This window comes from Madurella fahalii (assembly GCF_045866475.1).
Source record: "Madurella fahalii IFM 68171 DNA, scaffold_4, whole genome shotgun sequence".
NCBI lineage: Eukaryota > Fungi > Ascomycota > Sordariomycetes > Sordariales > Madurella > Madurella fahalii.
Window position 1 is genome coordinate 3,482,609 of NW_027263974.1, and position 27,098 is coordinate 3,509,706.

Genomic DNA, 27,098 nt, shown 5'->3' on the forward strand with positions numbered 1-27,098 from the left:
TTATGAGACCGCCTGAAGGGGCTGTGCTGGAGGGATAGGTGGGCACAGCCTCAGCCACCTAAGGTATGCAGCCTCGGTCCACACTATGGGCAAAGCTGCCGCCGAGCTCCGGGCAAGCTTTGCCTTTCACTCCCCAACCGAGATCTTCGATCTGATGCTGATCTTTGTGGTGCACAAAGTGGAACTTACCCCGCCCGTATTTCTAAGTAAGTATTGGACCGCAGTGCCCACTTTTTATAGCCCTGGACCCTGGGCCCTGAGGCCCATCATCCGAATCATGTTTTAGGTCCGACAAGCAGCCACATGCCACTTATTTTTCCCGGCCCACCACCTTGGCCAGGCGTGCCAGGACATGTACCCGGCGACCAGAAGAAGGGGCTTCCACGCCTGACCGTCGTTATCATCGGCAAGCGACACCATACGCGCTTCTACGCGGGCCGCGAAGTGGATGCGGACCGGTCGTCGAGTCAAAACCGGGGACGGTTGTGGACGAGGATACCAACAGCTGGACGTAAATTGATCGTCCCTTCCTGGTGACCCATTCTATGGCCCTATATTTGGGAACGGCTCTACTAGTACCTGTACTCTTCTGGATTTGTTCGAATTAAGGTCGTTGTTCCATACTATCCTTACCATTAAATAGCTATATAACTCGACTCTAGGGGAATTAGAAGATCTCGGCGATAGGCTAAGTAGGAGTAGTGGATTGTCTATCTAACTTCAAGATACAAAAATTCACCAGTGTTGAGTACTTGTTGGAATGAGATGTGATTTCAAAAAGTTGGGAGACGGAATTCGCAATAGCGAAAGGCGTGTTGGTAGCTCCAGACAAGTGTCTTTCAACGTAGCAATAATTGTATCGGGTCTGAATATCCTAGGCCGGATAGGAATTAATTAGGAAAATACAGGTTTGTTGTCACACCCCTCTGTATGCGATATCATGACAACCAAGCCGTGATCCGGTGAAATTGAAAATGGGAGACGGATACTTTTAGCTGCGGATAAAGCATTGCAATAATTGACAACACAATTGCGCGAGGAGAATGCCTGTAATCCCTAGGCGGATAGCCAAGGTAGTACTTCATCTTTGATGACCTCTTCATTTTGAGCTCCCCTATATTACTTTCAATCCTTCAAACTAACCTAATGATCCTAGGCACGGTAATCCCGTGCCAAGCATAATCTCCTCCCGATGTAAATACGGGACGGTTGGCTACCATCTCTCCCCCTCCTCCAAGCAGAGCCTATGCTGCTGCTGATATTGTCATTCCGTAACAGCTGCAAACTGGGCGTATATTGCCTTATGAATGTACACCGTATTTACATCATCTCCCCATTCCAACTGCAGCATATAGCCTTTTCGACTTTAATTCAACAAGTGCGCTTCTAATGGCTTTTGGCAAGCTCCTGCACGCGAGACACAGTAATAATCTAGATGTCTTACTCATCAGACCGCCGCTTGCTGTCCAGCTAGGCATAGTAGTGCTGGATCCTTGAACCGCATCTTCTAGTTTCGATTACGAAGGGCCCTCAACTTTGTTGCTTGTCAAGCTGCTGTGGTTGGCAGGGAACACGCAGAAATGTGTCTGGTGGCTGTTGTTGTAATAGTAGCACCAACCATGACTATCGTGGTCAAAGTCCGCGTGTACGTCTCCACGATCCCGGTCCGAGTAATTGTTGCGATAGTGCCATTGCTGAGTAATCCTGTCGTAATAATTGTGATGGTACTCGAGTCCACCGGTGCTTCACCCTGCCTACGCACGGGGCCTGCGGCGTCTTGTACTTCCCTAATGATCCTTCTGCGACGTGGAAGCACCGGGGGTGGCAGAGGGGTAGCGGTCGGTGCTGAAGAGTCCGGGCTGCAGTCGGAACGTCGGTCGTACACCGTTGAGGTGGTTGACCGAGTCAACGTATAATATGTAGAAGTAATTCGCGTGGTGGGATTGTTGCAAACCACCGCTGTATACACCAAAGTATCGGTGCTAACGGTGACTGTGGTGGTTGTTGGTATGGCCTCAGGGAATGTGATGATGGTCGCATCCGTATAGTACCCCGGATCCCACCAACGTTTGGTTGGTGGTGCGAGAAAACTCACACTGGGCCCGGGGAGCCATCGAGTGCTCGATGTCATGCAGACCTCGGTGTTGGTGGCACGAGTGCGTGTGCCTGCGAGTGTGAGTGTAGAAGTATAAGTCGCTGTGACGTAAAACGACCTCACAGCCGTATTGGTGCAGAGGACGCTATGCTCGGTTTGGCCGGTCGATTGGCTCACTACCGCAACTGTGACGGAATATCTCGTGGTTGGCGGAATGTCGGTGCGGGTTTCGGTGACAGTCGACCTGGAGGCGATTGTGGCTGTTATGGTGCTAGTTGTTGAGTCGCTGGTCGATTCCTCTGGAGGGAAGATGTTTGAGACGGTAACACATTCCGATGTTATAGTCGATGTTGTAGTGAACGGCCATTCCGTTAATGTGGCTATGGTCCCCCAAACGGTCGAATCCAAAGGATTCACTGTAACCGTGCTCGTCGTCCATGCAGTCACATACACGATGGAGGTTGCACGTCGTTCGATATTCACGCCCAGGGTGGCATGTTCGGCAGCGAGTGCGATACCACCGAAGCAGCAGAGTAACGCGGAGAATAGTTTCGGCATCATCCTCCTCAACGTGCCTCGACTCAAGGGCGTTGGAATTCCAGATGGAGCAGTGGCAGGCCAGGCTGTAAGTAAATGACTGATCCAACATTCTTATATCTTTCTCTAATCGAGTTTGTCATCAAATATGTGTGAATCCTACTTGTTGTAATGCAACCGGCAAACATATTAGCCGTTCCCCACAGGTTAATTTCGATAAGTTGGTACTAGGAACTTTGGGGTTGCTTGCGGAGCAGGGTATCGGCTGAATCCTGCAGGGCCATAATGTCTACCTAGGTAGCCTTGCTGTGCAAAATTGGTTGTCAGGTCGTAGTCAGGTTAAGCGATGGCGTAGGACCTCCCGGCTTGTTCCCAATCCAGCAGGTTGCTTTCCGTGTCCAGCGAAACCAGTCAATGGTTCAACGCATTCATAATGATTATATAACGCTATGGACTCATCCTCGTGTTATGTAGGTTGCATTTTGTAGCACTTCTCATTTTCTACCGTGCGCCATTACTTTTCTCGAGATGTTGAGACCCATGCGTCGTCCTGATACCAACACACCTAACGCCAGTTAAAGAGCGCCGTACTATATGTAGAATTTGGCTGCCAAATGAGTATACAGGGCTTTCCCGGTAATTTGACAAGAGTTGAGCGAGAGGTGGGGAGGAAAATCATTGAAGCTTGAGAATCTATCTACGCTGAGAAAACTCCGTACTACTGAATGAGCTTGATGGGAAAGAGACAGGTTAAATTGTGCCGTGTGGGTCGACATATTCCTTCTTGTCTTTGTAAGCTTGTTCAACAATTGAAGTGACCTAATAGCGGTTACAATTAGAGCGGTCAATCGAGCTGCTGACACAGACCGAATTCCAGCCGCCTCCATTCTATTAACCCTTATCGTGTTGGGACCCAGGCTGAGCTAGCAACTGGGGGGAATTTTTTTTGAGTCGACATCTTGATTAATTCGCCAGTTCCACAATGACTTCCGATGACACAATCCTCCCATGCCATAAGCCACCGTGGCTCTTCTTTACGTTACCATTCCGGTGCTGGGACGGTGTTTCTTTCACTCCTAATGTTCTTTCCCGCATTCCTGCTCTATTTTCAAATTCTGTCTTGAGTAATTGCTACGGCACTTCGTAGTCTCAAAACGGTCTTCAGCGCATAATAGTTCCCAGGAACGGAGAAATATCCAATGCTGTTTACTAGATTGACTAACGTGCTGAGTAGTTGGGTGTAGGCTGGCGGAAGTAAATATTGCAGATTTGACAATCCCATTTTGGAGACAATGTTGGCCGCTTACTTCGTGGAATGTGAGAAGAAGACCACATTCCCGCCAATTATTCATGTTAAGCCAGTGGATTGAGATGCCATGACAAGGCGAGCCTGACCGGGTCCACGATTCAATCCATAGGATTACCTAGACATAATTCATTATTATTATCTCTACACCTTTTTACTCTGGAAAGGGTGTGCTGGCTCTTCGACCGCTATATACAGAGGAAAACCGTACCGTATAGGCCGGTGAATAACCTGTCTCAACATGTAATAGGAAACCACAATAGTAGACACCAAATGTCATATATAATACATAAGGCCCTGAAGACTTCTAGTCTTCGTCTTCGGAATCGTCCCCCACCTCCTCCTCTTCTGCTTCGGCCTCTTCGGCCTTTAGCTCTAGCCGTCGAGCCAGGTTATACTCCATCAAGCGGCCCGAATCCATCAGCCAGCCCAAATTCTTCCTCAATAGTATAGTGGTTACTAATTAATAACGATGGCAACGCCAGGGACAGTTCTGGGAAAGGAAAAAAAAAAAAAAAAAAAAAAAAAAAACAGCCAAAAGGTCATACAATGTCCTATTTTGTAACTATAAGATCAAGATTACTTCACCTAATGAACAAGTCATTAAACCGTTATCCAGGTCACATCTACGCCCTGCAGCGCGCGCTCCTCGGACCGACTCCCGAGAGTCTCAGGTCTGTGCCGGCCATGTATGCCGCTTTCATAGTGCAAACACTGTCCGGGTCGGGAGTTCGGGATCCCGAGGCTCATTAGCGGACGGTAGCGACTGATCCATCGCGCGGTTCGAGAATGCATTCATGGCATCCCTTGGATTGTGGGCGGATAAAGACGCAGGGCATTGTGAGCAGGCGTGAGGCACTGCAGACAGGGGGTACGAATTCAGAAGCGATATTGACAACCTCGAAATGGACAAATCAGACAGAAGGCACAGTGTCTAGTTAGTTTCAGCTCTTTCTCCCGAATCAGCTCTCATCTCCAGATTGGCCGGAGTGTTGGCGCACTCTGGCTATTAAATGACGACACCCTCTTCAGCAAAGAGCTACTACTTACGGGCTACTAGTTAACTAGGTCATTGCAGTTACCGGGCATGGTTGCTTTCCACAGCGAAATCAGAATCAGTCGTTAACGCTTTACTCTGGGTCGTCATTTAATCGTACAAAATCGTTTTTGTGTCAGTCCATATAGTGTAGAGGTCTTGTTTTGGTTGTGAAACCGAACCTCTGGGAAACACATTTTCCTTGTTCCACCGTAGTTTCGACGGCGATGTCCTCTGTGCGGGGCTTGGTTCCCCAAGAGTAGTACTGGAGTCTTTCTCAGACACGGAGGATATCGCCGCTTCCCGCTTTCCGGTACTCCATTTCCTATATCGAGTAACATGCTAAGCGTGCGGAAAGGTCTGTTTGGTCCGACCTATAGCTGTCCATGCTGGGCTAAATCATCCGGCTTGGCTCCAGACCGCTCGGTACCGGTCTCTGATATTGCATTTACACCCGACTGCATCGTCACCTCCTAGATCATAGCGTCTCTTTTTAAAACCTATATCAAAAGCAGAACTGCCGAAATTATCTCAACAGCCACCGTGTGTGCTGATTCGCTCGGTGAGAGGGGATAAGTACAGTGGTAGGTTCAGGCATTGTAAGATAGGGGAAATGTCGTGACATACGTCACCTGTCCTGCGTTGATCGAAAGTGGTTGCCGTTTCGATGGTGCTATATAAACTACAGGGATCCCTCGGAAGACTTGCCGAGCCGTGTCATGTAAACTTGATCGCGACAAGAAAGCCAAGCACGACAAGAAAGCCAAGATGCACTGGTGGGCAACGACTTTAACAGTGGCGCTTGCTGCCTTCGGCTCAGGTATGTCTTTAGAGGGCAATAAACCCATCAGTGGTCGCCAGAAACTGGTATCTAACTTCCAACCAACATAATAGTCCTTGCCAAAGGCGGCCCTTTCCCTCGTCAGGCCGCCGTGCCAATTCCCAGCTCGTGTCCAGGCGTGACAGCCACATCGCGATACCGCCTCTCCGCCGCTGCCGGGTGGAAGTACACGCTGCTGGCTACGGGCCTGTCAAGACCACGCAGCGTCCTCTTTGACACTGAAGGGCACTTGCTTGTACTCGAGGCCGGCAACGGCCTCACGGCGCATACTATCGGCGCCAACGGCTGCATCAGCGCGAGTAAGACCGTGATCCAGAATAACCAGCTGAACCATGGGCTCGCGCTGAGCCCGGATGGTAAGACGGTGTACGTCAGCGCGGCACCGACGGTGTGGTCCTACAACTACGATGCCACGACCATGACAGCAACGGGCCAGACGGTGGCTGTCCGGGGCATGAACCCCGGCGGCCATACTTCGCGAACGCTGGCCATCCCGCCGAATAATCCCAATTTGTTGGTTGTGTCGCTAGGGTCGGCTGGCAATATTGACGCACCGACGATCATGAAGGAGACGGGTCGGGCCATCGTCAAGGTGTTTGACATGTCGAAGACGCCGTCTGGCGGGTACACATACAATACCGAGGGATGGTATCTCGGCTACGGCCTGCGGAATGAGATTGGCATCATTTTCGATGGCAACAACATGTTAGTGCACTCGTGCTTTGGTGCTGAGCCTACAGTATTTGCTGACTTGACATGAAGGGTATGGGGGGTTGAGAACAGCGGAGACCAGCTTACCCGGAGCACGGGGGGGAGAACAGTCGACGTGCACATCGATAATCCAGCTGAGGAGCTGAACTACTGTGAGTTCTCAGCGCACATCAAGTTCCGCAATGGATGAATGTTTTGTTGACGTACTAATTATTCAATTACCAGTGGGCGACCCGGCCAAGTCTAACGAGCAATGGTACGGATACCCAACATGCTGGACGGTCGGCAACCCTTCAGTAATCCCCGATAAGTCCTTCAAGATCGGGCAGCAGTTCCTGATCTCACCCAACTCGACCTTTGACGACGACTCGTGCGCGCAGCAGTCGATGCCGCCGCGGCTGTCAATCCAGGCACACAGCGCGCCCATCGACGGTAAGTTCGACAAGGATTTCACCAACATGTACGTGTCACTGCATGGGTCGTGGAACCGGCAGCCCGCGACGGGCTATAAGGTCATCCAGATTCCGTTCCAGCAGCTCAACAATAGCCGCTACGATCCCGTGGCGCCGCCGGATAGTGCCAAGGGGTATTCAGATATCTTGTGGACGCAAAACGAGGGCTCGTGCTCGTCGAGTACCTGTCTACGACCGACAGGTATCACCTGGCATCCCGACAACTCAAGGATGTATGTCGCTAGCGACGGGTCGCCTGGAGAGATCTATATTTTGTACCAGGGTTAGATGTGTGAGCTAGCTCTTGCTCTGCAGTACCGCTAGTCCTCCCATTCCGTAGTGGGTTATCTTCCAATAAAAGTAAACGAAAATAAAATTGAGAGCATGAGAAGGGGGTGGGGAGGACCGTGCCCACCCGATACGGGATCCAAGATAATATGCCTGTCCTTTTCTGGGTCCCAGATTACGTGTGGTTGACTCGGCTTATGTCTCGAACTCGCAGGCTCGGCTACGGGTGCTAGTAAGCTACCTTACCTTACGTTCCTTGTTTGGACTATTCAAAGGCTCAAGAACTAACATGTGCTCGCGCGCCGCTTTTCCGGGCCCATCTTCGCTGAGACATCTTTCAGCACGTCCCATCCCCGGTCCGTCTACGAATATGTATGATAACGTTTTGGTCGGAGAATTCACAAGGTGGTAGGACCTTGTAAAGAACTGCTTCTTCCTGTTATCCATTACCAAATTACTACATACCTTTTTGTGAATCGCTAGAACAGATTTGTTCGACAGTAGGCTTTCCCCCGGGGAATGACATGGCCTCAAATTTGTGTGGATGATGGTTGCTGTGAGCTCGATCCAGTGTGTCAAGATTCCGCGGTCCCCAAAGACCACAGAGGCTCGCTGCACGATAAGAATTAATTTCTTGGCTGGCTCAGGGGCGGGGGATCATTTCTAAAGTAAAACTGCTAAACGTCAAACCAGACGATGCTCGTCGCTGGTAGGAAGCCCGTGGTTTCTTCGTTGAGAGAAATTCGTGGTTACAGTACAATAGTGTCACCACTGCCGGACTTGCCATGCTTACCGCACGGAAAATCTAAGAGTTGACAAAGACGGGTTGAGCAGTTTTGGTTCCTTGCAGGATCCTAAGCAGGATATATGCCAAAGCAGGTTAATTATCGGTGACCGTGACCGATCCGTCCCAACTCCGTCGTGCTTTAGCTTTCTCAACTTCTCGCTAAGCATAGAGCAATTTGGGGATATGTCCCGCCATTTCCTGTTCCTAATAAAACTGCCATGGAGACAACGGGACCAAGTTACCGGCTGGCGCTAGTGTGGAACCGGACTGTATGGGTCGCAGGGAAAACGATTTCTCGAACAGTGGTCGGTGCCATCTGCTTCAGTTCCCCATGCTCCCCGTAAGACACTGTCGAGTTTACGGTAGATGGTGGTGAAAATGGAAAAGAAAAAGCAACCGACAGCAAAGCGTTTACTTCGGCTCACATGGGGGGAAGAGTGGAGGAAGAACGCTAGGACTGGCACTATCTACACTTCGGTCAGCGCCTGGCGCGATGGAATGAGGTTGCATTAGGGCAGCTCCACGATCCCTGACAGGTAACTATTTACAGGGGCTGATGGCTCCTCCCTGCTCGGCTTGCTTCCCTGGCCCACCGAACGGGCATTCCCGCCCCGGCCCTCTGCTGATGGTTGACAAGCCACGCAGTCACGTTCACGTTAGCGGAGCGCGTAGAGCAGTGTGCGGGGTCAGATAGGTGTAACCTCTCTGTGCAAGGCTTGATTGGGGAACGGGAGAGCTGGGTTGCACTCGGTGGAGTCGTGAGCCAACAGCCGGGGACCCGGACCACTGGCCAGGGCGTCGGCGCGGCTGGCGGGATGGATACAGGAGGCGATATTTAGGCGTTGGGTCACCCCCGGTCCCGGGGCACCCACAGCGCAATTGATTTCTCCCTGCCCTCGCTCCGGCTCCTTCCCACAATGGTCCATCTAGGCTTCATCCTAGCGTGTCTTGCCAATGTGGCCAGCGCTCTGTCGGCCGCGTCCATCAAACGCCAGGTCTCACAGCTCCGTCCCAGCTATGATTTCATCATCGCGGGAGGCGGCACCGCAGGGCTAACCGTGGCTGATCGCCTCACAGAAGCATTTCCCAACCGTAAGTCCAACCACATGGCTCTCTTAGCTCGGCCTGGCTGACGTTTTGTGGGCATAGGGTCTGTGCTTGTTATTGAATACGGCGAAATCGAGTATGCGCCTGGCGTCTTCGATCCGCCGTCCACGGTGTGGGGCGGAGTCGGAAACACCGCCAGCTATTTTCTTTTCCAGTCTCCGCCTGTCCAGGACGTCAAGAACCGGACGGCCTTAGTCCTGGCCGGTAAAGCGGTCGGCGGAAGCAGCACCGTCAACGGCATGTTTTTCGATCGCGGCTCACGGGCTGACCACGACGCGTGGAGCGCCATCGGCAGCCCGCAGTTTGACTCGAAGAAGGATAAGTGGGACTGGGATTCGATATATCCCTATTTTAAGAAGGTCTGTAGAGATCTTAACCAGGGGTGTTTAGATGTTAAGAGGCCCGATCTAACCGATACAATCTACCTAGAGCGTAACATTTACCCCACCGTCTCCGGCTGTCGTGGAAGAGCATGGTTACACGTGGGACATATCAGCCTATGGCGGCTCCACCCCCATTTACTCCAGTTTCCCTCCCTTCCTGTGGGGTGACCACCAGACCCTTAGGGACATCTGGAATGACATGGGCATTCCCGAGGTTCAAGAATGCGCAGACGGCGGCAAGAATGGCATGTGTTGGATTCCATATTCGGCTCACCCAGTGACGTTCAGGCGTTCTCATGCTGGCCTGGGCCATTACGCCGCCGTTAACACGACACGACCTAACTACGATCTTATCGTCAAGCATCAGGTCACTAGGGTGATATACCCGGACGGTGATATCGAGTCTGGGCCTCCAATTGTCGAAGTGACATCCCTCGCTGACGGCCAGCTGTTCAACGTGACGGTCACGGCTGAAGTAATTCTTTCGGCCGGTGCCATCCATACCCCAACGATCCTGCAGCGAAGCGGAATTGGGCCTGCATCCTTCCTGAGTTCTGCAGGTATCCCCGTGGTTCTTGACCTCCCGGGGGTAGGATCGAATTTTCAAGACCACTCCGGTCCCGGCATCTCATGGAACTGTCCGTAATTATGCTATCCCCCGTGTCGGCGACTACAGCTAATTTCAGCGATGGAACCAGGGACGACGCCTGGCAACTGGTCACCTCAGCCGTCGGATATGGCGGACCCGGCATTTGCTGCGACTGCCCTGGCGGAATTCAATGAGATACCCGCTCGGGGGCCCTATACGCTCGCCGCGTCCAACACGGCCATTTTCCTGCCATTGGCCAACATCACGGGCGACTATCGGTCCGTCGCCAACAGCATTCGAGCCATGGTAGCCGATGGCTCCGCCGCCTCGCATCTACCGGCCGACTACCAAACCGACCCGGCCATGATCCTGGGTTACGAGAAGCAGCTCTCGGTCCTTGCCGACCTGGTCGAAGATGCCGGCGCGCCGAGCATGGAAACGCCGTTTTCCACGGGCACCGGGCTCCGCGCCATCCATCTGCATCCGCTCAGCCGCGGCACGGTGCGGCTCAACACCAGCAGGCCCCTAGAGCAGCCCATCATCGATTACCGCACGGGCTCCAACCCGGTCGACTTTGACATCTACCTGGCTCACATCCGGTTCCTCCGCAGCCTGCTCAACACGACGACCATGCAGCAGTACGGCGCGGTCGAGGTGAGGCCCGGCGCGGGGTTGCAGAGCGACGCGGAGCTCGTCGACTACATCAAGGACGACCTCACGTTTTCGTACATGCACCCGTGCTGCACGGCCGCCATGATGCCCGGGAATAGGGGCGGTGTGGTTGGCCCCGATCTCCGGGTCCATGGCGCGGCTGGTCTGCGGGTCGTCGATATGAGCGTCTTGCCAATTCTGCCAAGCGCCCATCTCAGTGCGACGGCTTATGCCGTCGCGGAGAAGGTCAGTGCAGTACCAGCACCCGAGTCGGCGCCGTACTCGGTTCTCCAGTCTTGTGCTAATTCAGGTGTCGTGCAGGCCGCGGACATCATTGTCGGAAAGTGGTCCATGCCGAATGCATAGTAGAGAGACATTGTGGTGATGATGTGATGGTGATGAATAAGAGCATCCTGGAAGCGATAGGACCGAATCCTTTCTTCTTTTCTATTTTTACTGTTATTTTCTGCTTCTGGATGTTGGAACCCTTTGGATTCTTGCGCACACAATCATCACACATGCCTGATTCTGCATAGCGCGAATCCCGGCAGGACGGTACCTTTCCCCGGATGCAAGCCCCCCCCTGTACACCGGCCATCCTCCCCCGGTCATTAAAGGACGGGCTTGGAGGGCTTATTTAGGCCGTTATTTGGTCAGAGGTTTTTCGCTTCGCCGGTTGGGGCCCCATCGGTCGTCTCGCAAAGTCTGGCGCGAAGTGGCTGGCAGGGGCGGCACCCATAATGTGGTCGCCCATGAGCCATTCGCCCGGCATTTCCCTGAACGTGACGTTTTCGCAATGCTCCGTCGTTGCGCAAGTCTCGGCATTGCCCCCTGAAGATCCCGTGCCATCCGACGCAGCTCCGCTTACCGACGGGAGAAAACCAAGGTCACCTTGAAGGGGAAAAAAAAAACACCACCCCAAAAAAATTCAGAACAAAAGACAAAGATAAATAAAAAAAAAAAAAAAAAATTAAAAGAAAGGAAAAGAAAAGAAAACGACAACGAAAAACAGGTCGGCGTCTCTTTTGCGCTTCACAAACATCGCCAGCGCGCGGTGTTCCTCCGCATCTTCCAAACACCTTCCGCCCCCAGAGCTTCACGTTCCGGATCCGAGCTCGTCCCATGTTTGCCAACGGGCAGCATGCCATTGATGGTGGTGGCTAGAGACAGTACATGCATTTACACCACCGGCTAGGACGCGACCGCGGCGGAAATGCCATGGTCAGAAGATGATCGAGGGCCGGCGCTTTTGGCGACCGTCTGGGCGCTCCAGGGAATCACCCTCGTGGTGTATGCCATCCGCATCAGGAGTCGGCTGACACCAAAATTCGCCCTGACTGCGGCCGACTACATGATAACCATGTCCCTGGTGAGTGTTTGACGACGCGAGCCGTGTTGGTTTCGGCCAAGGGCTGATAGAGTATGGATGAATTAATGTTCGATTTTACTTCAGATCGCCAGGTCGATCTCGACTGGTTTTGCGACGGCCGCCATCCTCAACGGCTTCGGCAAGCATACGGTCGACATCCCGCGTTCTGGCCTCATGGTCCTCGGGAATTACCTGTTCGCCACTTTTCTGACCGGCGTGCCCGCGGCGTGTTTCGCTAGGATCTCCATCGCCTGCCTGCTGCTCCAGATCACTCTGAGCCGGCGATGGAGGATTCTGATTTGGGCAGTCATCGTGCTGCAGGCGCTCTTCATGATCACCTACGACGCGGTCCACCTGACGCAATGCCGATCCGTCATCTCCCAGAAGGTCAGAGTCGACACCACATCATGTCTGACACCCAGCCAGGTCTGGTCGTTTACCTACGCCAACATAAGTGCGTGTTTTCTCCTCTCTTCCGATCCCGTCAAACGAAGGCAGCGGACGCCAACAAGACGACTAGCATTGATCAATGCAAACTGACCGAAGGGTGCAGGCGTCTCCATGTTCAGCGACTTTGTCTGCGCCGTGATCCCCATCTGCCTGATCCACCGCCTGACACGCTCGCTCGTCGAAAAGGTCCTCGTGGCCATCCTCCTCGCCTCGTCCCTGTTCGCCACGGCTTGCGGCATCCCCAAGCTCTACTACATGATCAACTTTGACTTCACCTCCACCGACGGCTACTTTCTCATGACGAACCAATTCTTCTGGAGCCGCTTCGAGGAGGGCATCATCATCATCGCCGCGTGCGCCCCGCTGCTCAAGGTGCCCGTCGAGCGCTTCCTGGCCCGCCTGGGCTTCCCCACCTTTGAGACCCCCGTGCCCGACGAGTTTGTCATGGTCAGCTCGTCGAGGATCAATGTGTGCGATCTGCGCAGGGACGCCGGGCCTGGACTGGAGAAGCAGAGCTGGGCCCCGGGTAGCACAACCGATGGGCTAGGTGTTGGGGGGAGCGCGAGCACGGCGAGCGAGCGGAGTTATCACTTGTATGGAAGCGGTCATGATCAGGGCTTGAGAGGGTAGGGCACGCGTTTCGTTTTGGGATCAACAGATTCGAGGCTTGGTTAGCCTTTTTTTTTTTTTTTTTTTTTTTTTAACCACCCTCCTTCTCCTTGTTGGTAATGGGAATAGGCTAGAGGCACGGGATTTCACGGCATGCGCGTAGGCGGAGTCTTTGCGGCTGCTTTTGTAATCGAGAACCTGCTGTCGCACCCGCCGGGAAAAGGCGTCCTTCCCGGATCGGCCACAGCGCCGCGTTCGAACTGCCCCGCTCGTACGGCCCTAGCGTGCGCGCCGTATAAATAGGAGCCTCTCTTCCGACGTCCCTTTCTTGTACTCTCGACCTCTTCCTCCTCCGTTTCCTCCGCTTAGTCACTACCTCCTCCAATACGCGCCTCATCACCATCGCCCTCCTCTTCCCTCATTTCGCAAAGCTAAGGCAGCTATATGTCCGACCTACCCTAGTCTTCCCCTTCGAAGAGACTTTTTAAATAGCCAACCTTTTCCTCAAAATGAAGGCAGTCCCAGAAGTGGAAACGTTCTTCGAGTTGCTATCATGCTCTAGCCGGTGCTGAGCTTGATCTGAGGTAGCGTAGATCGACCGCGGCGTCCTTCGGTAGGTACAGTAGGGGGTCCCTAATTGCATATTGGCCTAGCGTTCCCCAACCCTGAGAATCAAGTGGAAGTACATCTGGAGATTTTGAGGGTGTGAATGGACAACAGGTTTGGAACTTTGGCACCGGCACTCGATTCCAATGAGGTTCTGGCGTTGCCGGAGTTTTGGTCAGCAGCACATATGGACACTGAATCTACCCTCGACATACATCCTAGACCGGTCTTGGATGCCCATCTCAATTCCAGGCCAATCTGACCTAATTATAGACGAGACCCACGAAAGCCGTCATCAAGCTTCTCACCCCTGACGCCCCCCAAAAAGGCGAGGAAACAAGTAAGGAAAAAGATTCATTCTATCAACTGCCATGAGTGCAGCTCACAAGGTTGTTGTTGGGTGTCTCCGCGTCTTCAAGGTTGGCTGCTGTGTCATAATACTCCGCATTTTCGCGCGGTCGTTTCACATTCTCGGCCACATTGATGGCCCTACAGACTCTCGCCTAGTACGTACAATATCCGTCGCTGTCATCGGCATGACCTTGACCACCATCCTAGCTCCTCCTCTCAAACACTCGTTCCACTTTTTGCTCATTGGTTTCGAAATCTTTACCTGCTGGATCGTCTGTTTTGCCTTGCTTCAAAATGTAAGTGCGACATCGACTAGCCGCCGAGATGGCAACTGCTGTGGATTAACAGCACCGTGGCTCACCGGCACAAACACTTGCATCTCAGGCTTGTTTAACAGCTACTGGACTGTTTACTGGAACTCCAGCACGCTGCGCAGGCAATACGACAGCCGCCACCGGCACGACGACCCGCAGCCAACAGTAGTGCTTGCTTTCAGCTTCATCGTTGGCCACCCCAACGTATCCCCTTCGCAAAGACTCGTCATGACACAATTTCCACTTCTCATTCTCCCGCCCGCCCCCGATCTTCTCTCCTTCTCCATCACCGAGTCCGCCGTATCCCAATTTAACAGAAATATAATCCCCAAATCCGCCACCACCACCTTCCCAACCCACCCCGTTCTTTCCACCGTCATTGCCACCATGTTACCGCGTTTGTTGTCATGAGATTTGAAGAGGAGGCGGGTGTAGGTGGGTACGTCCAGACTGAAGCCGTAGTTGCCTACCCTGAGAAACTTGACGGACACGGGGATTTTTGACTAGGAGGTGGATGGTGGCTTTGAATTCGTCGAGTTGGGAGTGTTCGGTAATATCACCACAGTGGATGACCCCCACCGTCAGTGGGGTCGAGGGGGGTCGGTGTCAGGGAGGTAAGAGAAGCCGTGGGGGTCTGCGATTACTAGTGGGAGAGTGCATACGACGGGCACCGTCCCGAAGCTATTTCGCTACGTCTCAATGGGAAAGTCATTATGACAGAAATTATCACGCAAGAGTTGTGGTGGGGGAGGGCGGAACAGAGTACTTCTTGCTGTTGCTCAGAGGCAATTGAGAAGGGCATCGTGGGGATAATATACCACTACAAGATGGCAATGATGTGGTTGGAAGGTTTGAGGAAGTGATATTATAATCTTAAATTTTTCCTGCAAATGCTAGCTATGTTAAGTGTCACTCAGCGAAAGTTCCCCCTATCTCAACGCCCCATTCAAAAAAGCGGTCGGGCAACGCGAGGTATTTCCCGGTGGTTAAGGTACCTACTTTAAGAACTTGGCGTCCGTTGGGCACACAAGCGACGAGTTGATTCGGCTCGAGATACAGTGGATGATTGGAATAGTATCCCTTATTTGACGTTTAACATACTCCTATCCATTATTTCTAGACCCATCAAGCCCTTAACAGCTCCTCCACCATCGCCGTGATGTCAAACATTTCCCACTCACTTCTATTTCCCGCGGTCGTGCCGGGCACAATATCCCCGGGGAAATGCTGACCAACCATATACTGGTTCCTTGGTCCGACTTGCACCGTAGTTGGGAGGATCCGATCAAATGGGATCGGCCAATTACTCCTGATGCTGCCCAAATGCTCTGCCGTTTTCCAACTTCCATCGACCGATCGCAGAACGGTTACACCCAACAGCTGTTCCGAGACCAGCATCACCCTGCCCCCGTACGCCACAGGTAGATGGATTCTATTAGCGACACCGATCGGGAGATTTGGTGTCCGCTCCACCAGAACAGGCCTCCCCTCGGGCTCCGTCATATCAAACCGGTATATTTCGCTCTTACTTGGATTTGACGCGGGAACCTCCTCGGTATTAACGACAAGCAGCACATCCTCCAACGCAGCAACACCCGTATATCCGCGGATTGCTGTGTTGGTGCTTTGCGGTGGGTACCAGACTTCGGCGTTCAAGCCGTGTTTGTCGACTTTGAGGATACTTTTAGGGTACGTACCAATCACATATGAGTTGCTCTTCGTATCAACAGAAACGTCCTGAAAGCCTCCAAACCGACCCTCAGTTACAGCAGTGAGGTTGGTACGCCAAAGCTCTCGGTTACAGACAGGGTCGTACTTGACCAACCAATTGTCACCGGAGACGTTTGCGCCGCCAGTGAGGAAGGGGGTCTCAGAATTCAGGACGACGGATAGAAGGCCCGATTTACTGCTGTAGTCGAGACCGCTGGCGTGCTGGCCAGGGACATAGGTGATGTTGGGGAAGGTAATAATTCGAATTGTTTCGTCTTTGTAGGGATCATACACCGCTACACTCCCGTTGAAGAGAGCGCTGCCATGATTAGGGTTAGAGTGGCAGCTAAGGCGCATGATGATGGAGAACTGACCTGAAGTACACAACGCAGTTTTGACTATCCCAAAACGCGTTCTCGGGGTATAGCTGATACTGGTGGATGGTGAAATCGCCCTTGTTGAAGGGCGGGCATGAGGTGCCATCATTGTCTGACCTCCTCGGGGAGCCGTAGACGAGAGTGAGAAAATAACAGATGAAAACAACACAATGGATCCCAGGAAACGAAGTCATCGCAAGTTTCAGACACGTCAGATTATATTATAAGCAGGTTGTATTGTGAGCTTGCTGGCTTAGTAGGGCATCACCAGTGTGCTTTACACAGAGAAGCGAGTGCATTTTATAGGATACCAACAAAATGCAAGAAGTGCCAACGGCAGCATGGCGGCTGCTCAGATGAACAATGGTCTAAGCCTGCAAAGCCCTCTTCACGTCCGTATCGCACGCCGAAAAGCTTCCAGCCCATTGCAGTCCGCTTGTTGTATGTCAGGTTGCCTCGAACTGGATTAGGGGGACAGGTGTTGCATAATATTTGCATGGCGCTATGCACCCTGCCACATCACGAGTCTGGTGACCTGGGGTTGACCGACAAACGGTCTGCAGCCCTCCACCGGTCAGAGCGCCATGGCGTCCCTGATCAACTCCGCCGGGATACGTAACGTTAGTGAGGTACAGCCAAGCCACTAACTGGATCCCGTATAACAGGGTCACCATGCTGCAAATCTCAGCCAATTTAATTGTCTCGTCATAACCTAATTACCATATGAAGTCCCAGGAATCGAATCAGCTGGCTGTAGCCGGTCAGCAGGTATGAGAATTTCGGTCGACGTGCATGGCGCAGTCGGCTAGGTCAGCTAGGGTTGGCCGGTCCGTCTAGCACAAAGAGATCCCAACACACAAATTATGATTATACACAAAAATCAGAAGATGAGAGCCCAATTTGCCACCGTCGCAGTTGGTATAAGGGCTGGTATCAACCAAAGACATTTTCAACACCGCACACCCGTTTTCGCACCGTCATAGCTAGGGCGGTTTGTTGCAGGGCGTAAATAACAGTAACACGCAGCGTTCCACGTTCAAGTTTCACATACCGAGGAATCAAGGACAAAGCTAACTTGCCTATGATTTGTTTGGTGGTACGGTAAGATGGTCACTTTGCGGGTCGGCCCCGCTGGTATTTGAACAACCAAATGGCACGGAATCAAACAACCAGACTTTAAACACTAAAGTGTTTTGTCAGCGAAAAAAGCCCTAGGTATCTTACCAGCATCTGCTGGCTGGGTCTCTGGCACTGTCTGAGTGCCAGTGGCTGAGCTACCACAAGGAGTCAAGGACTTAATCGGCGCAGTCCAGCCAGATCTGGCCACAGCGAGGTCTCTCTTATAGACCAGCAGCTAACTACTTCTTGAAGTTGCTCTTGGCTCTGCAAGCAATGGCGTCTTGGTACTGGATGACGTCTTTCGTGGTGGTGTCGGAGAACCCCGTTGCCTGTGATCGGCCAGGGCAGCCTCGCAATACGGAGGTTGGGGCTAAAAAGTGACCAAGCATATCTGTTACTGCAGGTCGCGTGATACACGAGAATATGTATTGGTCGCGTGACATGCACTAACAGATGTATCCGGTCACTTGTCGCCCCAACCTCCGTACTCGCTGTCGCTGCTGAGCTTCAGCGGCTCCATTGAGACAGCTAACTGTACTACAAGGGTTGGCATCCAGGCCGCTTCCATTCGCTCAACCTCTTCTTGGCGCAGAATCACTAAGCTGTCGATGCACAGCGGTATGATGGATGAAAGTTCGCTACTTGGAGCTGAACAGCAACATGATGAGCCTCTACACCAGGCAGAGGCATTCGTGAACGGCGGGAAAACGCGCTGCACGGATGTGCGCCGTCTACATTGCTTCTTAAGCCTTACCTTCCTCCTCACAAGGCTCTGCGCCACACTCCGCAAGAATTAGCTGAGAGAGGATAATGCTAAGATACGCCAGGTGTTCACGTAATCCACATACGGCCGTGCCACCCTAGCCAACGAACCAGCCAATTTCAGCTCATGCAGCCACACTACCAAGCTCATCATCACAGCAAATACACCTAGTAAATTGAACATTACTATACAGTAGATATAGCTCAAATCATCCCACAATCTACTTAGCTAGTTAAATTAGGTTCTATTCTAAACTCTTTATATACAAGCTTAGCGAAGCCGATGATACCTCGTAACGCAGCTTTCCTTGCCTTGATATTGAGTTGGGAAAAACAGTTCCCAGAGGGCAGGGTCCCTCTGATCAGAGGGACACAGTTGCTAGGATGGTGCCCCGGGGGCTGGAACTTGCCGTGGGCCCATTTTTCTTTCGCACCATAAGTAGGGCCTCCTGGCTATTGCTCCTTTAGATAGAACAATCAATTCAGCACTCTCTTCACCTCTGTTGCAGGCTCAATTGACGAGCTTTCTTTGCGTGCAAAATGATCTCCCTCTGACTAGAGGGAGCTCTATCTGCACATGTTGTTTTGACCTTGTTTAGGCTGCAGGGACCCGATTTGTGGTGGTGTCGCCTGGCTTGTCTTGTTTTTGCCCTTCCCCTTGTTTTGGTGGGTATGTAGGTGTAGATGTGTATTTCTGCACCATTTCATTATAGACTATCCTTAGTAATTTAATTAATAGACAGCTCTAATTAAAAGGTTTTCTTTTTCAGGGATTGGATATTATTAATACTAGAAAGTAGTTTTTTAATACGTTTAGCTTACTAGTTACGAAGATAGGATTTAATAGCAAATATTGTAGAGGTAGCTAGCTTTCTAAATATAGAAACCTGCTTAGACTAGATTACAGTACTTACAAGTTAAATTCGTATTTTATAAGCTTCTAACATCTCCAACACTGACTTCGCAATTGTCTCAGCTTATCAAAACTGTTATATATTTGTAAAAAGAAGGAAAATTAACTAAGTTATATGGTTTTGAAGCTAATAATAACTTAGTAGCTTAGGAACTTAGTGGAGTAGCAATATAAAGATATTTATGCGGTATATAGACTTGTCAAAAAGGGTTGTGTCAAAAGGGTCAGGAAGCTGGATCCTGGATCTGCAAAACACGAACCCGGATCAGTGTGATCCGGATTAGTGCGACTCGGATAAGTGTGATCCGATCTCTCGGAGACCCGTCAACCCGGGTCTCCGTGGTCCAGGAAATTGGGAATAAGAAGGAAGTTCACCTCCGTTAGACAAGGAAGAAAACAGGACATCCTCAATTTTCCATCCTGAATTTCCATCCTAAATTTAACTCCGAACGTTCAGAGGTGCTGTGCATCCGACAAGACTAAGGTGTCACGGTCGTATGTGGATTACGTTATCGCTCAGCCCTTATTTGTGGCAGGTCGATCCGGGATTCGCACGGATCCATGGACCCCTACGCCTTGCGTTAGCGTACACCAATATCATTGGTCACCGCAAATGGGGCGAAGAACACAGCACATCACTCACCGGCCGCCCGGAGCTGGAGCCGGTTTCGCATCGGGGGGCTTGGTGGCTGTCTTGGTAATTTCGGGGACGGATCTGGGGACTGGTCTGAGGATCGTATCTTCCCGTCTTTCACTGAAATTTGGCCGTCACAGCCCAAGAGTCCCGCATGCTACTATACACTCGCCAAGATGCGCCCGCAACCGCCCCAACGGGGTGAACATCCAATTGCAAACCGAATAACCCGACGGCAGCTTTGGGCTTCCACAATAATGATTTGGATCATCAGGGGCAGAGAAGGGAGATCTGGCGCTCCATGCTCAGTTGCCAGCCTGTTCTTATAGCGGCTTCATGCCTGCCATCATCCCAAGTCTCTTGTTCTCAAGCCTACTTGCCAATCTGCCATCCACGGTGACAGCAGCGTTCCCCCACCTAATGTCCAGTCAAGATGACTTCGGCCAGTAGCGGTATCGTTGCTGCCGGTCGTCCACCACCAGGGATATCGTCAAACTTTACGAACCCTGAGTCAATTGGACATAAGATGGTCGCTGTCGCTATTTCTCTCCCAGTAATTACAGGCTGCTTCCTCGGCCTCCGTCTCTACACGGCCAACGTGATTATTAAGCGCTGGCACAGGGACGACTGTATGTGAGGCGACATCACAGTCAGCGAGCCCGGATCCGCTAACATCCGAGTCTTCTGGCAGACCTCATCATCGCCGCCTACGTACGTTCTGCCCGACTCAATTATATGTCTTCGTGAGACCGAAACCAACGTTTCCGATATTAGGCATGTGGCCTTGCGAATTCGATCGTCAACGCCATGCGTGAGCCTCTACCTCCCCCAACAAAAACAGCCGCGTATGGGGACAAATGACGCTGACATGTGCGATCCTCAGAGACGAGGAATGGTGTTGGAAACCACATCTGGGACGTCCCAGTCCAGAATTTTAGGGAGTTCATGAAGGTTTGTTTCTAAGATCATGGAATTCAACACGTAGTTTCGTCTAACTTTGCTCTAGCTAGGCGCGATCGGCGGTAGCTTGACCTACAACCTGTCCACGGCTTTCACCAAGGCATCGATCCTAGCCTTTTTTCTCCGCTTTGCGATAGCAGACAGGGCGCTCAGATACGCTGTGTATTTTGTCGCCTTCGTGACGATCGGTTACAGCACACCTGTGGCATTTGCTTGGATCTATCAGTGCCAACCCATTGCCCTCTATTGGGATCGGTCTCTTACCGGCAGTTGCATCAATATCCAAGCAATGTACAATGCTAGTTGCATCTTGAATACTGTCACCGATCTTGCGGTCCTGGTCCTGCCGATCTGGATTTTGCGACACCTTCACATTCCCCTCTCGAAGAAGATCGGTGTGACGTTGATCCTCATGACTGGTGGATTGTAAGCCAAATACGCACCCCCCCCCCCCTCGGAGGACAGATCACGGGTGTAATCGTATACGCCATGGCTAACGGTTAATCATCCGCAGTGTCTGCGGCGTAAGCGCAGCGCGAACAGTAAACGTCCTTCTCGGCTACAAGAATCCCGACCTCACCTGGCTCTACTCGACCAACCTAATTTGGTTGTAAGTATCAGCTCCCCGGGCCCATCGCCCCGCTTTGCCTCTCTCCCTTACCTACCGAGCCGACCCCCCCTTCCCCCTCCCTGCCCCAACCACACATCAGCTAACATGAGTACTACCTTGTGGCAGCATGGCCGAAATGTATGTCGGTATTATCTGCGCTTGTCTACCTTCCCTTCGACCCTTCTTCAAACACCATTTCCCCAGCTTCGATCTCTTTGGCCACGCCGAAAAGCATCTGCAGACCTGGTCACACGGAGGCTTGGCCACCATCGAACTGTTCGAGATGCGTCGTGGACCGTCTTCGACGGACCGTTTCGCCCTTCCCCACTCCGAGCTGGGGCTTTATCCGGCAACTGGTGCGCAGAAGGATGATGATAGCGGTAGTAAATAGGAAAGTGCGCACGCTATGGGACTGCGAAGCACAGACTTCCCCGACCTACTGTGATCGGAGCGTCTATTGTTGTTTTCTTAGCTAGCGGAGAATGGTGACACTTTCGCTGCTTTTACGTCCCCATTGAATCTTTCTACGTCTATGTTTCAACTTGTCTGATACACAAAGCTACTATACTGAATTCTATTCTTCAATTGCTCGCGAGCAAATAATCTAGTAATTAGTAGCTTTATAATACAATATCTATCCTTCTTTACAAGCTACTTGTCCAAAGTATGGCGCTTCACATTAAGTTATACACTGAATTTACCCTCCTCCTTCCTCTATATTCTCTTCCTCGAAATTTTGTCAAGAAGCTATGCTATGATATCCTTGGCGATCTGAGCATACCCTGGCCGCCCCGAGGATCGGGAATCACCACTTGAACTTGATAGGGTGAGAGGTTCGGTGATTCGGAACTCGCAGTCTCAGCATCACCTCCAGTCGCCGTGATCATAACCCTTTTTGTCCCCAATGTCATCCCCTGCGTCCTGACCACTCAAATCTGGGTTGCAACGCTGCCTATCATATGACCAACCACGGCTTCGGGTCGGTTAAGAGTGTGAGCGCTCTTTGTGCAACGAAAGGACCATCTATACCAGCGTCGGTCTTTTGGTCCATCCCCGTCTACCACGTAGCTGTGTTGTTGTTGGGTTGGAACTTGGGCCGTTTCGCAGGCCGGCCGCTCTCCTCTTCTGTCAGTTTCAGGGCTTGATATCTACCGGATTTAGAATATCCTATACCAGTAAGTATGATCTGAAGTTCTGTAAAATCTGATGCAGTTTGTTGGATAAATGCTCCGATCTCTGATAAGAGAAGATCCGATAGGCCCTGTTCCTCGAGAAAACCGGAAACCCCCTTTGTCAAACTGTCAAATAGAGTATCTAACAAGCGTAAGATCGCCTTCGAGGTAAAGGACAATGTGTATATAGCTCTTGACGCATCGTCTAAGTCGGCGAGACAAACTCAACCTTGTTCCCTCTTGGACTCTGCAGGCTGGGTACTGTAGATAAACTTCAGAACGTTACAGACGCGGTTGTGCTTGATATTATATAAGAACTCTTTCCCTAAGAGCTCTTTCGTCTATAGAAAGGTATGAAAGACAGTAAGTTGGTCTTTCAAATTAGAAACACACCTTTCTAGTTCTTCCGTATTATCGGGATAATCGATCAGGTTGATGTCCTCTAGCTCTATAAGCGGCGAGCGTCCAAAAGGGACAAAACCTGCGACTAAGACGGGAGCTAGATGTAGAAGGAAAGTTCATGAACAGGGCAAGCCCCGAATTCTGTTGCCTAATAGGGTGGGACAATCTAGAGGTAAGGGTGGTTGCTGAACGCTGATGCCAAGTGTAGTAGGACGGTCTAAAGACAAGGATAGTACCGAACTTGCCTTCCAAATATAGACAAGCTACAGCGAGCTGCGTTGCCCTTCCATCGTGCCGAACTCTCCTGATTGATCCAAATTCCAACTAGTCTACAACGCGCCGTTCGTTGGCGATTTCGTAGCATCCTGCGTTTATCAGAAGTTGGCACCGCGAGGGCAAGCAGTGCCGAGTTGGGCAGGAAGCTGTTATGAGCTGATCTAAAGGGTTTGTATCTGGCAGGTGACCGAACCACGGCAGGCGTTAACTAGGTAACAGCCAGATAAAGATGTATGACAGCAAGATCAGCCCCTAGAACCTCCCCAATGTAGTGCTGTTCGTATGTGAAGCGCTCTAGATCATGCTTGTGGGACTGGTGCCGATGCCTTTGGTACTAGCACCTAATAAGCACGCCTCTGGTTCACTCCTCTGTAGCTACTTCTTACCTCTCGTCAGTGATCACAGTGCTTCTTTGCCAACTGGCGGGCAAGACTCCCAAGATATTAATTTGGATATAATCTAGTCCATCATAGATTCATCGTACATGCGCAAACAGCCTCCGAACCGAAAGAACCCTCGTTTCTTAAGGATCGATCCCACCTTCCCCCGCTCAGCTCAACCTCGATCAATGAGGACATGTCGCAAGCCTGGACTACAGGTCATCACCCAGCGCTCGCTCAATCCTCGCCACAGCCAGCAGCCATCGAGGTAACCTTTGACACGTCTGGGCAAAGGCTACGAAAGAAACGCAGGAAGAATGGTCGCAATGAGTTGGATTTCGATGCGCAGCAGCTTCATATGATCCGGTCGACAGAATCCACCGCGGCTTCAGCCCCTCCTAGTTCCGGACACTGCAGGTTGCTGCGACGGAAGGCTGGATCAAGAAGAAAGCGCGGGACGGGCTTGACGAAGAGTCTCCCTTTGTTGGCCCAGAGCAGGTGCAGGTCCATCCGGTCGGCGATGGTAATCTCCCGGCCCACAGCGGCATGAAAGTGCAGCGGGGTGGCGAGACGCTCTGCGCCAGCAAACCATAGATGCTTCAGCATGTCGGCCACGCCGCCGAGGGACTGTTCCCTCCGTAAGAAGGCCGATATGTCGTCGGCCGGGTTGCCGACGACGCGCTTTCGAGGGGCAGGTCGACGGTGGGGGCCCGGAATGGATGCTTCGCGGGCCGTTGCCGCCGGGAGAGTGGGTCATAACCCAGCGCTTGCCCGGAAAGAAAAAGAGACTTACGCTGTGGTGCTGAGTGCCGGAGGGTCGTTTTAAGTGACAGCATGCTCATACGCAGCACTCGGGCGGTGGCCAGTAACTCCGTTCTGGTAGGCAGGCAAAAATCGCTACATTGTCATGTCCTGCGGGAATCAGGTTTGGGTCCAGGGCCGGGCTTGGGACCCTCGCCATGCAGAGCTTCCGAGTGAAAGCGGCTATCAAGAAAGGGGTTGTCTGTGAGCAATGTGAAATCATCTTCACTGGAAGCCACACTTACACACGCGAAAGATGAACACTGACAGGCCCACTTCTTAATCAAGGAATCGGTTTGTAGCAGGGGCTGTATCAACGGCATCTTCCAGACTAGCCTTGATGCTGGATGCGATGGACAGACACAATAATAGACCCGGAACCAAACGAGGCGCAAACAGTCAGCTGAGTCTGCCTTCCATGTCTATGCTTGAATCTCGCTCGGTTGGAATGTCCTGGTTTCTTCGGCTGCTTTCCCGGTTCTGGTCAGAAGCAATGGGTTCATCAAGAAGCCAAGGCTATATGGTCAAAGGCAGGAAATCTGGGGACTCGAAGAAACTGCGGCAGTAGAAAACCCGTGTGCCATATCGGGCCCTCGATACGGATTAGTGGATTCTTAGGGAAGGCAGACTGACCCGTGTCTCACAGAAACGTGGAGTGGAATCCCGAAGCGCAGATGGTCGATGGTCGATGGAAGTAGGTAAGGAGGCCGAAACGGTTACTTGCAAGTCCGGCAAGCACCTAGGTAGGCCCGAAGGGAGGCGCCGATGTGCATACCCAGTTAGCCCAGTTAGATGTTCGTTGGGATCAGAGATTGATCTGCACCATGTTGTTGGTAGCGGTCGTTGCGAAGCAGCCTGTTGATCGGCCTGACGGACTTGTAGGTGGGTTACATTGCATATAGAATCCCACTGTCGGCTGCCGAATACTCCGGATCCCAATTCGGGTGACCTGGTCGAACGACCTGATCGAGATAAATCTGGCCGAAGGTGATGTGAGATGTGAGATGGTGAGATGCGGTAAGAACACGGCCAACCGCTATGCAGCATACCGGCCGCAGGCACTGGCCCTTCCCGGAGTACTGGCGCGCATAGCGGCCGGGTTCAGTGCGTTGGCTGCTATGCACTGCGATGAGCAGTTGCCATATCACTTGCCGGTTCTCTCTGAGTCATGCAAGACGGGCAGGTTGCGAAGAACGACTGGTCTGATATGTGACGAGATGATGGGTCGGCTTCGACCTTGAGGTGGGAGAACATACGTCGGCGGCTATGCCTCTTTGCGCGTAGTACTCGGGTCAGCCGCGATGTCTTACATACGCCGGCATCCAACATTAGGAACTGAGTGGTTGCTGCTGCTGAATCAACAGTGCTGATTGGTCGCTATGTCTCAGCACCAAACTTGGAGCTGAATGTGGCCAATCTTCCTTGGGCTGGTATGACAGAATGAAGGTTGATACAGTCAGTAGAGTGAGAGCTGGAAATCTCTCCGAGGGAAAGTGGTGGCTTGGTGGCAGGAAGACATAACCGCGGGTGAAGCTCCCAGTTCAAATCACGAGACATGCAGGCGGGGTAAGCGACACATGACTTTGGGGTGTCTCCAAGCTCGCTGCCCCCAATCATCCAGGGGAGCCCCGCCCGCTACATCTCGCCCTGCTATACCTGCGGCGGCACCATCTTGAAGGTCCCCAGCCGCTCCTGAATCTCGGGGCGATATACCAGGGCGTCGAGTTGCTCGCCCTTCCATTGCTCGCCCTTCCACACGCGGTAACCCGATGGCGGTGGGATCATCCTTGCCGTACTTCGTCAGGGGCACCGACTTCAACATGGCCATCGACGATGGTTTCATGTACTCTGGTACGTCGAGATTGTCGCGAAGGATTGTGAGGAATGCATCGCTGGAGGAGGTGGAATCTCCAGTTGCAGGAGCTGACAGAACAACTTGAAGTGAACTACGAAATATATTACCATTGAGGGCCTGCAAAGTGTTAAGCTCAACGTCTTCCAGCACGAGCCGGACACCGCGCAGTTTGACCTGTGTGTCTCCAGGAATTCGACCGTGTAAAATGAGCTCGCTAGGCAACATCAAACCCATACTAGGAGTCGACCAGAGAATACAGAACATCAGTCCCGACGGAGATACAGCAAACAGGCCACTACGCTACAGATCAAGCGCTCGAGCAAAGGATTGATTTACAGACCCGCGCTTCGTGAGGTGACGTTTGTCCCCTGTTTGATACATGGTCAGCAAATCCTCTTTAACATATTGGCTGTCCGTCCAGGGGTTCATGAGGAACTTCCATCTCGTTTGTTCCGGGTTGTTGAGGTAGCCCATGGCCACGCTTTGGGCCACCAATGACTATCTCGCGAGCCTCCGGGAGCAGCAATCACTGGTCACTACACATGCGTGAGCTGCAGAGTGCCAGATGCCAGAGAGAGGCTGGAAAACGATCATTCTCCACCACCAACACCACCACGTCCATCGATTGAAACACAGACCGCATCC

General features: G+C 52.1%; 6 protein-coding genes across 6 annotated transcripts; 4 read left to right on the top strand and 2 right to left on the bottom strand.

Annotated features, from left to right (window-relative positions):
- Nucleotides 1–5,742: 5,742 nt before the first annotated feature.
- MFIFM68171_08011 (Soluble quino protein glucose/sorbosone dehydrogenase) lies at nt 5,743–7,266 on the top strand (the record flags this gene model as incomplete). Its single annotated transcript, XM_071063431.1, has 4 exons — nt 5,743–5,794; nt 5,869–6,520; nt 6,578–6,678; nt 6,752–7,266. The coding sequence occupies 4 exons, from the start codon at nt 5,743–5,745 to the stop codon at nt 7,264–7,266; spliced, it is 1,320 nt and encodes a 439-aa protein (XP_070919532.1).
- A 1,704-nt stretch (nt 7,267–8,970) lies between these two features.
- On the top strand, nt 8,971–11,149 carry MFIFM68171_08012 (Glucose-methanol-choline oxidoreductase N-terminal domain-containing protein; the record flags this gene model as incomplete). The annotated part of the gene is made up of 5 exons (XM_071063432.1): nt 8,971–9,145; nt 9,203–9,519; nt 9,590–10,181; nt 10,242–11,029; nt 11,105–11,149. The coding sequence occupies 5 exons, from the start codon at nt 8,971–8,973 to the stop codon at nt 11,147–11,149; spliced, it is 1,917 nt and encodes a 638-aa protein (XP_070919533.1).
- Nucleotides 11,150–11,996: 847 nt separating this feature from the next.
- On the top strand, nt 11,997–13,232 carry MFIFM68171_08013 (Rhodopsin domain-containing protein; the record flags this gene model as incomplete). The annotated part of the gene is made up of 3 exons (XM_071063433.1): nt 11,997–12,152; nt 12,237–12,606; nt 12,706–13,232. The coding sequence occupies 3 exons, from the start codon at nt 11,997–11,999 to the stop codon at nt 13,230–13,232; spliced, it is 1,053 nt and encodes a 350-aa protein (XP_070919534.1).
- A 2,375-nt stretch (nt 13,233–15,607) lies between these two features.
- MFIFM68171_08014 (uncharacterized protein) lies at nt 15,608–16,763 on the bottom strand (the record flags this gene model as incomplete). Its single annotated transcript, XM_071063434.1, has 2 exons — nt 15,608–16,511; nt 16,567–16,763. The coding sequence occupies 2 exons, from the start codon at nt 16,761–16,763 to the stop codon at nt 15,608–15,610; spliced, it is 1,101 nt and encodes a 366-aa protein (XP_070919535.1).
- A 3,667-nt stretch (nt 16,764–20,430) lies between these two features.
- MFIFM68171_08015 (Rhodopsin domain-containing protein) lies at nt 20,431–21,958 on the top strand (the record flags this gene model as incomplete). The annotated part of the gene is made up of 7 exons (XM_071063435.1): nt 20,431–20,626; nt 20,689–20,708; nt 20,772–20,808; nt 20,881–20,948; nt 21,004–21,383; nt 21,472–21,567; nt 21,694–21,958. 7 exons carry the CDS (start codon nt 20,431–20,433, stop codon nt 21,956–21,958), a joined length of 1,062 nt encoding a protein of 353 aa, XP_070919536.1.
- A 2,193-nt stretch (nt 21,959–24,151) lies between these two features.
- Nucleotides 24,152–24,758, bottom strand: MFIFM68171_08016 (uncharacterized protein; the record flags this gene model as incomplete). The annotated part of the gene is made up of 2 exons (XM_071063436.1): nt 24,152–24,478; nt 24,642–24,758. The coding sequence occupies 2 exons, from the start codon at nt 24,756–24,758 to the stop codon at nt 24,152–24,154; spliced, it is 444 nt and encodes a 147-aa protein (XP_070919537.1).
- Nucleotides 24,759–27,098: the final 2,340 nt, after the last annotated feature.